Raw genomic sequence first — 12,002 nt, 5'->3', positions numbered from 1 at the left:
CACATAGGCACCTCTTTTGCTGACTCGCTTTAAAAGAGCAGTTTGAGTTTCCTTGCCTTTGGTTGAAATGAAAAGGCTCTAGAAATTCTTTGGTTTTAAGAAAAAAAGTCTCTCCGAGTAAAGGCAGATTTTGCCACCCAGTATAGCCACATGTGACTCTTGCAGATTACAAATTATTGAAATGCCTTTATGTTTATCTGACTTCACCTAGAGTCAAATTGGCTGTGAATAAATAATTTCAATATTTCTAGCTGCCTCATATAGTAACAGTTTGCTTATCAGAAGAAGGCTGGTTGAAAATTTTGTTACCATGGAACAGACAAACCAGCTTTTACATATTTTACCTCTGTGCCAACTTAATGTAGTGTTATTAAATTTGTAAGTGCTTATTGGTGTAGAACTCCTGGACCAGAGGCTGTCTGTATAGAGGTATTAGCCTCTTGAATGGATTGGGGGATAGTCCTACTAATGACCATTTTTCACCAAGACCCCTTCCCACTTTTCTGTAACCTTGAAGTCACTGATTTTTATACTCCCTTTTGCAACAATGAATAACATTTTCTGATACCTCTGTATTACTTGAAACACTAATTTCTTTCTATGTTCTGTTTCACATTGATAACTGCTATATTAGTCCAAATATAAGCCATACTTTCCCTTCAGGTCTTGGTTATGTAAAAACTGAGTGCAGATAAGTAAGAGAGTAGCAACAAAAATGTCAGAACTAGGTTCTCCACCCCCCCCCCCGCCCCACATTAATTCACTCATTCATTTATCTATTCACTTATTTATTTATCTATTGATTTACTTGTTCACTTATTTATTCATTAATTCATTCACTCATTTATTTATTTATTTAGAATTTCCCCCAAGTTACATGTATAAACAAATTTTCACATTGATTTTCAAAACTTTTTGTTCCAAATTCTCTTCTTCCTTCCTTCCCCTCCCCCTTGAGAACTCAAGCAATTCAATATAAGTTATACATGTGCAGTCATGCAAAACATCGCCACGTTAGTCAGGTTGTGAAAGAAACAGACAAAAAAAAACTTTAGAAAGAGGAACTAACAAAAAAATATACTTCAGTCTATTCAGATACCATTAGTTCTTTCTTTGTAGATGGATTGCATTTTTCATAAGTCCTTCTGATAGTATCCTGCTCATCATTTCTTGTTTTTGTTTTGTTTTGTTTTGCGGGGCAATGGGGGTTAAGTGACTTGCCCAGGGTCACACAGCTAGTAAGTGTCAAGTGTCCGAGGCCGGATTTGAACTCAGATACTCCTGAATCCAGGGCCGGTGCTTTATCCACTGTGCCACCTAGCTGCCCCCGCTCATCATTTCTTATAGCACAATAGTGTTCCATCCTAATCTTACCCCACAATTTGTTCAGCCATTCTCCAGTTGATGGACATCATCCCAATTTCAAATTCAAAATATTTTTTTTATCTCTTTTAGGATGCCAGCCTGGTAGTGGTATTGCTAGCTCGAAGAGTATGCATGGTTTTATAGCTCTTTGGCCATAGTTCCAAATTGCTCTACAGAATGTTTGAATCAGTTTACAACTTTTCCAAGAGTATATTAATGTCTCATTTTCCCCATATTCCCCATGACATCTTTGACAGAAGTATGATACAAATTATTTTAATTCAAGAGATGTAAAAAAAGAATAAATATGTATTTAAACAGTAATTTTATATAACATTTTAAACTGTATATATATATATATACATATATTTGTGTCTGTGTGTATGTTTGTATATACATATATGGAAAAAGGAAGTAGATATACACAAAAGAATGATACATACATATAATATACCATATAATACAGCACATGTATATCTATGTATATACATATATATATATATGTGTATATTTCTGTAGGTACATACCCGTGGGTGTATATGACTTTAAAAAAAATTCTCATTTTAGCTGGTGGCCTAATTTGGGACAAGTATGATACAGAATACTATAAAGTACTACCTTTACATGGCCATATCTCATATATATTTATTTGTTTAAACATTTTAATTGATACATTTTGCTTTTACATTGCATTTCTGGATATACTCTATCATTCTTCTCTCACCTTTTCAACCCAAGTGAATCTTCCCTTGTAACAGTGGAAAAATATGTTAAGCAAAATCATCAGAGACACTGACCATGTCTGATAACACATGCAACATTTACATACCCCAAACCATCCCCACCCCACCTCTCCAAGAAAAGGGGGTAGGTGGTAATTATGATCTCTCTGGGGCTAGGATTAGTTGTTATAATCACATAACATTCAATTTCATTATGATTATCTTTTTCATTTATATTATAATCATTGTGTATTTTACTCTTCTGTTTACAATACTCTATCAGTTCATAAATGTCCCCATGTTTTTCTGAATTCCTCTTATTCATTTTTTTATAGTGCATGTAATATTGCGTTACATTCATTTGTCACTATTTCTTTAGTCATTACTTATCCACCTTATTTTCAATTCACTGCTACCACAAAAAATGCTGCTAGGAATATTTTAGTAAATGTGATAGTTTTCTTTTTGTCTTTGACCTTTTTGAGGTATATGCCACAGAGTGGCTATCTGAGGCAAGGGGCACGTTGAATGACTTTTTTCACATAATTCTAGATTATTTTCTACAATGATTGTACCAATTTGCAGCTCCATCAATATTGTGGTAGTGTTCACCAGAGAGTTTAACTGGAGCCTTTAGTAGGAATATATTTGTTGAGAAAGGAATTGTTCTTTAATAATGTATATGAAGAAACTTTCCAGCTTTCTCTGTTCCCACTTCTCACTCACTGTACCATTCTAAGGAATTTCTCAATTGTTCTAACATGTTAAACTTCAGTAGAGCCCCCTGTAAAGAACACATTTTCTCTGAGAGGTATAAAACTAGCCATTTAAAAAACCTTATCTATGATGCAGCATATGTTAAAAAACAAAACAAAATATCACACCCTTAAAAATTCTAAAATTAAAAAAAAGAATGTGGATACAATACCACTTAGTCGATACGTTTAGTGTTGATGTTAAAAAAAATTCTAAAATTAAAGCTACTGTGGTCAGGGTAGTTCTTTTTGAAGTTAGTTCTAAACATTGAGTCCTTTGAAGCCTTCAGCAGCTAAACAGCAGCTAATTAATAGATCAACCCCGCCTACCCCAAGTATAACCTCACCAATGTGAGTGCCAAGACTTACCTTTTAAAAAAAATTAAACTGAAATAAAAGTTTTAAATGCAAAATATGTGTCAAGAAAGTCATTACTTACAGTTTAGCTGTTGTTGAAGTAATTATATCAAATAGCTAATATCTTTGTGCCCTGGGAAAGCACTGCTGTACTAGATTACCTTGGTGTTCAAATGTAATATCTATTCTTTGCATTTAACGAAACTCTGGGGCCTAAACCTCTCTTCTCCCATGAAGGATGAATTTTGCTATAGTGTGAATAGGGGAAAGTTGAATTAAGTGAAAAGATTGAGGATAGACTTAAAAGTCTGCTGTATGAAAAAGTAAATTGATTCTGCTGCTTAAAGTTACATTAATTCTTTTAGTATGTTAATTAGTGTGATCATTTCAAAGAGTAAAAAAAGAATTTGGTCAAAAATATCATGATATAATTTGCATTCCAGTTTTCTGTGTGACCATAAACTGAGTCGGATATTGCCACATATGTAACATACACCACATGTCAGCTGTTTCCTGCCTCACTGCTGACAAGAGCCCCATTCATAACTCCTCTTTTTATCCTTTCAGTGAATAAGTAATTATTCAATATAGAAGGCAGGATATTTGGAACTGGCTATTTAATGTGGCAGCACACCGTAATGAAATCTGCCGTTACTGGCAACTTGATAGGAGAGTGTAACAATTCCAGCATGGCTGTAACTTTATCTGCTTTGACGGGGCTGTTTATTTGGCACATCAGTGAACCTTTTATCCCAGTGAGTGACAGATCCAGAAGGGTCACATTTACATCCATTCTATCATGTATTGTCATATTTAATGGCAGACAAGGTTGAATGGGATCTGGGGTAATTTGAACTTGCTTTTCCAGAGTAGAGGCTAAAAGACAGCTTGATCTCCCATATTGTGGTGTAACACATGCCATGACTTAGCATTTGTTTATGAAGGATAATCTTACTGATTACAATTAAAAAAATCTTTGAGCTGTCAAATATAGCATATTGCTCTCTGTCCTATTAAACTAAAACCTTCCAATACAAACTCTGTTAAGCTCATGTGCTGTTTAGCTTTTTCACTCCAGTGAAAAATTCTACAAACAATCAGGCTTTTCACAGACTTTATACCATTTCACTTCATTTCTCTCACATGAAGCTTTAGTCTGCTACTTTTGTCTCAGTGACTGGGGGAGGAAAGGGAGCTATTCTTAAGGACCAAGAAGTGGGAAAACCAGTTGGGTTCTATTATACAGTGTTGGAATTTTTTTGTTCAGAATTCAGTTCCTTATAGCTATGAACCATGAAATACTTGGTAAGAAGTAGGATACTAGATTAAGTAGCTGTTGTTGCCTTTTGGTGAGCTTGTGAAGAAATAGACTATGAATAGACTATTTCATTGGAATAGAATTTTCATTTGAAACAGATAAAAAAAATCCTCTTCAGAACAATAATTTGATATGCTTAGGAATTTTTTTTTGAAAAGCTATTCTGAATGATCATGATAATGGGAAAGAACTTCCATGAAGGGTAATTGAATTTCAGCTATATTAGCATCAAATAAACAATCTTTATTCCTTGTCAAATATTAATATTATTTCATTAACCTTTCTACTTTTGCTAGAAATAAATCTTATAATATTTTCTAAGTTTGTCTTCTTTTTTCCCAAAGGCTAAAATTGTCTATCTGTGGCAACTTGACATTAAACTGTTCTTTTGTAAATTGCATAAAGAAAGCTTTGTTTTTGTTTTACTGGAAAATTATAGAATATTTGTCTTGCCTACTACTTGGTTGGAGTCTTTAATATTGGGCCATGGTATAAATGTAAAATAACAAATTGATAGTACCAAAAAATTCACATGAATTAAGTAGATGCTATAATTAATACCTTTTCTCTTGATGTATTTCTAGTAGAAAAGATATGATGATTACCTTAGTTGTTAAAATTAGAATGTAAATTTATATAGATTTGTATTACATGTCTAGGGTTCAGTATAATTATATAAAATTCCTTTTTGGTTCTTTTTAGATTGATGAAGGATCAATCTTAAGTATAGTTTATGTTTTGTTTTTAATATGTACTTATATACACATGTTATTTTTATATTTTATTAATTTTGGAAAGAATTTTAGATCTTTTCAAAAACTTGTTTTTACTTGACAGCTGTGATTCATTTTTTGATCATTTTGTAGTAGATTTTATGAGTACATTGTAGGGGATAATATCATAAACAAACCTTTTTTGTTGTTGTTGCAGCTTCCTGGTCCTTGTACTCGTTGTTCCTGTTCCATTAAAAGTGAGAAAAGTCAAGATGACGATAATATAACAAAGAAAGAACATGGGGGAAAATGCAAGACACCTAAAATATTTTTTGGGACTCGTACACATAAACAGATAGCTCAGATTACTAGAGAACTGCGGAGGACAGCATACTCTGGGGTCCGAATGACTATTCTTTCTAGCAGGGATCATACTTGTGTACATCCTGAAGTAATCGGTAATTTCAACAGGAATGAAAAATGCATGGAGTTGATGGATGGAAAAAATGTGAGTAAAACAGTTTTGTTTTAGGAAAGAATAAGGCATGACATTTTCAAGATGTGCACATTTATGTTTATAATGATAATTCAGCCTTTATGTAACTTATTAAATCCTTATGACCAAAGTTTAGTGTCTGCTAGGACTAATTAATTTTGAAAAAGTATATTTTCAGTAAATCTTGATGATCAGCACAGTAGGTTAAAATTGTAAGACTTAGGGCCAAATTAGGTTAAAATTGTAAGATTTAGGACCAAAATAGGATAAAATTGTAAGCTAATTAAAGCTAATATTATAGTTTAATTCCTAAGTCACATGTTCAGCTGCAAAAATTCTAATTCTTCTTTCTTCCTGTTCCCAAATAAATGTCTTCAGTTCTCAGGTTATTAGAGTGTAGAATCTGACACTTTCAAATGGTATTGATCTCCCCCCAAAAAAAACCAAAACAAAACCCCAAACAAAAAAACCCAAATGGTATTGATCTGAGCACATGCAAGTAGTTTATCTTGAAAAAATATTAGATTTCATCCTTAATTCTACCAAACATAAATATCATCATTTTAGTTGAATGGGAAATGTTGCTATAAGTATTTTGTCTTTAAATTGTGTTTATTTGCAGGCTTTTGCCTCTGAAAACTTTTTACAGTATAAACAGATGAAATGATTTTTAAAAAATTATGAGAGGTATTGAGATTTCCTTAAGACATTTAGAAAAACCTGTATACAATTTGGGTGGTTTTAAGAGAAAATCTTATTAATTTATATGAGATTTTGTAAGTTGGTTGATAAATTCATTTGGGAATCTGTACTATAGTACAGTTACTAGTTAGCTATGATGCTTAATATTTCACATCTGGAATTATATCCAGAAATCAGCAGAGAGGTACTTTGGACGAAGGAGCATTGGTTACATATGCAGAATGCCTAATATTTCATGGAAATAATGTTATCTTTCATCTAAGCTTTTAATCAAATCAAGGTAATGTTAGTTATACCCAGAATCCTTTGAATCAAGGTCTCTAAAGTTTAATTTCATCTATTACATTTTTTACTGTATGACTTGAGTACTCTTTTTCTTTTTCAATATTGTTATTTGTTAGGGATAAATAAGTGACTCTACCTAATTCTCAAAATAATCTTCAGTGACTTAAAATTTTTTGAGAATGTAAAATAAAGACCTAAATAGTTACTTATTCAGAAACAGAGCAAATGAATAAAAGAAACATGAATGAGAGTCTGAGACTTTTCTTCAGTCTATTGCAGAAACCAGCTGGCTGTTAATTTGTCTTTTAAGTTTTTTCTAAATATCCAAGAAACTCTGAAATTCCCTACTCACAGTTTCTTTTGAGGAAATTCCTCTCCAGATTTTGTTTTTAAAGAAAGGCACTATATGTGTTGTGTATACAAATGTATATTCTGCAGAGAAAGAGAAATACTGAAAATGATCAAGTAGATACAGAACTTGCCTACTCATTTAGACCCAAAAATTCTATTTTAGATAGGCTTCTCCCAATTCTAGATGTATACTTGATCTGCTGAATTCCTTAAATGTTTAAAATTTGATTTTTACTACGAAAGCTGTATAAAAGCATGTTATCAATATTGCTTTGCCTTCACTTATGGAAGTGTTATCATGTTACTAACTTTGCCTTCAATATTGTCCCATCAATTAAATTAAGCTTTAAAAATTTGGGATTATATGACATTGTTTAAGACTTTTTTTTTAGTGAGGCAATTGGGGTTAAGTGACCTGCCCAGGGTCACACAGCTAGCAAGTATTAAGTGTCTCAGGCCGGATCCAAATTCAGGCACTCCTGACTCCAGGGCCGGTGCTCCATCCACTGTGCCATCTAGCTGCCCCTGTTTAAGACTTTTTAATCACCTTTCCCTCAAAACTTAAAACTCTGCACATTTAGTTATTGATTATTGACTTTGTTCTTATTTGTGATGAATATTCATTAATTTGTAGTGAATAATGGAAATCACCTGTAAAATAAGTAATTAAAGGCAATATTCAGAATTTTTGACATTATTATGGACATTGGTAAATATGTAAGCATTTTTTTGTCAGGTACTAGCATTTAATTTAAATTCATTTCAAGCATTTACCAATTTCAGTTATTTTTGTCTAGTAAGCTAATTGGCTCTCAGAATGCCTGCTTGCCTAAACTGGTGGGTGTGAACACAGGGAACATTTTCTTTTCTTGCTCCTGGGCCCTCAGGGTAATTGGTATTGTAATGAGGGCCAATTACACAGTCACTGTAGGTGTCTGTGTTTACCGAACTTGTTTCACCAAAGTGGGAAGATAAATAGATATCTGACAGTTTGAGTAAAAAGAGCTTAAAGTGTGATAACACTTCAGTGACAGCCTTTCCTTAGGGTTGTATTACACTTAAAATGGATGAGCTTTTCTGCTTTTGCTATCAGTCTTCATGTGGGTGTTGGTCTAAATGCCTTTAAAGTGTAAACTTTCTGATTTTTGGCTTGATCAGAGAGGACATGTGTTTTTGTTCACTGTTTCCTTTGCTAAAGTGCTCTTCAGGAAAAAGAAGTCAATTGACTATATGAAATTAGTCTTTGTTTAGTTTAAGAAAACAAAATTAAATTAGATCCAGATATATAAACACTAACAAATTAAATACATAAGAGTGGCTGCCCTTTGCCAGTTGAGATGAGACTTCCCATGGTGCTACTTTGAGGGGCGAGAATCATCAAGGAATAGAATATTAAAGCTGGAAGGGACCTTAGAGCCCAGCATGCATTAGATATCCACCTGGTATGTGGAACTTTCCAGGTATACATCTAATACATGGATTAGCTTTCAAGACCAGTGGAGAAGAGGCTATGAAGATGGTTAAAAGGCAGATTAGATGAATGTCACTTTGTTAAGTGCACTTTAGAAAGCAAGTCTTTCTCATCTGACATTTTTTTTTTAATTGCACAGCAACCATATAGAATGTTAATGCTAGGAAGGGACTTTGGACATCATCCAGTCTAACCTCCTCATTTTACAGAGGGAAACAGGCCTAGAGAAGGAAAGTGATTTGCCCAAAGTTGCCCAGCTCTATAGTGGCAGACCTAGTACCAGTACCTCAGGTATCTTAAATCTCAGTTAAATGCTTTTAATTTAAGGGCTCTGTGGTACAATGATTAGAGCACTGGATCTGGAATCAGGAAGACCTGAGTTCAAATGTGGCCTGAGACACTTACTAGCTTTGTGACCCTGGGCAAATTACTTAATCTCAGTTTGCCCCAGTTTCTTCAGCTCTAAATTGGGGATACTAATAGCACCTACTTTCTAGAGTTGTTACAATATATGTAAAGTGCTTAGCATGGTGCCTGGCATATAGGAGGCTTGTTTTTCTCCGTCTTTCCTTAATTCTACAACACAGGAGGGGGCTACTAAATCAAGGCTACCTGTCAGGCCTGTGATTGTTTTTTGCCATCTTTTCATTTATACAGAGAAGAGTGAAAGCTCCTATTTGCCATTGCTGTTGTAGAACTAGTCTAACCATTTATTCCTGCACAGGGAAGAGAAGGTTATAAAAGGATGATAAAAAAGGGGAATTAAAAACAAAGCATATATGTTTCATAGGAGAAGCTGGTATAGTAGGAAAAAAGAGCAGAAATATAGAGGCATGAACATTTTGTAAAAAATGAGTTGAACGAAGAGGACAGTGCAGTTCCTTGTAGTCTAGCATTTTCCTACCAAACAGGTAGCTTCCCAATCAGTGCAACTTTGGATAATTATGGGTCCTTAATTCTTTACATTTTACTGGGTTGTTTTGTTTTGTTTGCATAGCTCATGTACTTTAACTAGATCTTCCTTTAAATAAATAGATACACAGATCTGATGTAGTGATATTAATAAGTAAACTACTTGTGTCCTCTCTAGAAAATATTTCAGGCTATTTTTCATGCTTTTCAGTTGTAGTTCAAGGCACTAATAGCAACTACCTGTAGTGGCCCCTTCTAATATGAAGGACAACAATAATAATACTAATAGCAAAATTTATACAGTACCTTCTATGTATCATGTACTCAGTAAAGCACTTTACACATATTATCTTATTTGATCCTTATGACAGTCTTGGGAGGTAGGTACTATTATTATCCCCATTTTTGCAGTTGAGGAAACTGAGGCAAATAGAAATTGTTACTTGCCCTGAGTCATACAGCTAGGAAGTATCTGAAGCCAGATTTGAACTCAAATCTTCCCATGCTCTATCCTCTGTATCACCTAGCTGCCTCAATGATGCGGATAAAGTTAGTTGATTAATTCATACTTAATGGAACTATAATCTTATCACTGACACTCTTTACAATAGTGCTTCTTTCTTTCCTTTATTTTTTCATGTTTTTAAAATTAATTTAAAAAATTCAACTAATAAACATTTATTTTCTCTCTTCATTCCCACTCCCCAGGGCAAAAAAAAAAAAGAAAAACAAAACCCTTGTGACAAATATACATAGTCTTTGCATGCCTTCTCATTCTTAAAATTCTTGATTGTGATTTCCTGAAGACCCATCCATCCTTTATCCCTCCACTTTGCAACATAATTGGGCCATCCTTTTTTCGATCTTACATTTCTTGGATGATATCCTTTATTTCATGTCTCCTGTGTTATTCTTTATTGTGCTATGTGGCAGCCTATTCATATATTCCTATATGTTCCCCTTTCTTCAGGGATACCCAAAATATGTATGTTAGCTTATTTTCATTCCACGCAATCCATTTATCCATTCATGTTACCATCTGCTTTACCACTGCCACCCTACTTTTTCCCACCTGAACTGACTTCCTTTATATCTTGGGACCTTCAGAATCCATACCTCAGTTCCTGGGAAAGTGAATCCATTTAATTTTGAAGCTAATTTTTTTGATTATGGATTGACTGAATGCAAACTGAACCCTTTGACCATGCTTTGCTTCAAATCCCATTTAGCAGTCCACATGGGCACATTGCCATCTATCCTACCACCCCACACAATGGACCTAACTTCTTGCTGTGGACATAGTAATCAAATCAACAGCACCATTGCTTCTGGGAAGGGCAGGGTATGTCATTTGATTGATTTCCTTGGGGTTTTTCTAATCATCTCTTTGACTCCTCTGACCAAAGTGTTCCTTGGCTATCACTTCCCTATTTTTGTTGTCTCCTATTAAATGTAAATTCCTTGAGGACAAGAATTTTATAATTTTTAAAAATTTGTATCCCCAGTGTTTAGCACAGTGAACATAGTAAGCCCTTAATGTATGCTATTCCATTTATTCATAAAGATTTTGTAGAAATGGGAAAAAATTGGGTTTTTTTCTTCTTTTTTAAAAAAATTAGTATTAATATCTGTACTTTTTAACCAACCCTTCTTCTGTTTCAGGAGGTCCCAAACATTCCCAGATTGTGTTGCTTCTACCATGAACCTCCTCAGTGTATATCTGATCTCTTCTGTATTTTCTTATCTTTGTTTTCTTTAGTGTCTTTTCTGTTTCCTAATGTGGTGGTTCCTCTGTCAATGACAATAAATATTTGTTATAGAAATCTTGACAGATCTTCCATTTTTCATCAGTTCCTTGTCTTCTAGTTTTTTCCTTTCATTGTCTCAGTGTGATCTGGCTCAATTTGATTTTACCACAAACTTTATGTGAACTTGCTTCCCCGACTTTTTGCTCTCTTATATTTCTCAAAATCTTCCACCTTTTCCTCTATTATATTTTACAAACAAGTTTATATTCTAAACTATCATTGCATGTCTCTGTTTGGCAAGATGATCAAGTGACTGAAACACTCTGAAAGCTATTTTGGTCTCCTTTTTGTGGTGATTGATTTGTATCAGTTAAACTTCCTTAGGAGATGTTAATAGCATCTATATTTGTTCTTTTATCCAGTTTTCATTTTTTGTTGGCAATAACTTATTTTAATAGATCAGATAGAAATTATTTTAATTGCATACCATCTCTTCTTATTTGTATTTTACTTTGGTGTTTATTTTGATATTTACTATCTTACTAAGTTATATTTAACTTACTAGTTGGTGATTTGGTATAGAGATCTGATTCATAATGGGTTCCTCTGTTGGGAACCAGTTATTTCCTATGTGTCAAGATATAGCCATTTCATTTTTTAAAAAACATGAATCTTACCATATTAGTCCTTTTGTAAAAGAAAATCCAAATAAAAGAAAAAAAAAACCTGAAAGAAATAAAGTAAAAAAATAGCATGCTTCAGTCTCTGTTCAATCAATATCAGTTCTTTCTTTGGAGGTAGATAATA

General features: G+C 33.6%; 1 protein-coding gene across 1 annotated transcript in view; it reads left to right on the top strand.

Annotated features, from left to right (window-relative positions):
• BRIP1 (BRCA1 interacting helicase 1) overlaps positions 1-12,002 on the top strand; it is a 222,898-nt gene that overhangs the window by 61,387 nt on the left and 149,509 nt on the right. Inside the window, 1 exon segment of the mRNA XM_043999497.1 lies at positions 5,448-5,738. Coding sequence (XP_043855432.1) covers positions 5,448-5,738 — 291 coding nt within the window.

The sequence above is a fragment of the Dromiciops gliroides genome, chromosome 4, assembly GCF_019393635.1.
Source record: "Dromiciops gliroides isolate mDroGli1 chromosome 4, mDroGli1.pri, whole genome shotgun sequence".
NCBI lineage: Eukaryota > Metazoa > Chordata > Mammalia > Microbiotheria > Microbiotheriidae > Dromiciops > Dromiciops gliroides.
This window is presented reverse-complemented; position numbering and strand designations above follow the sequence as displayed.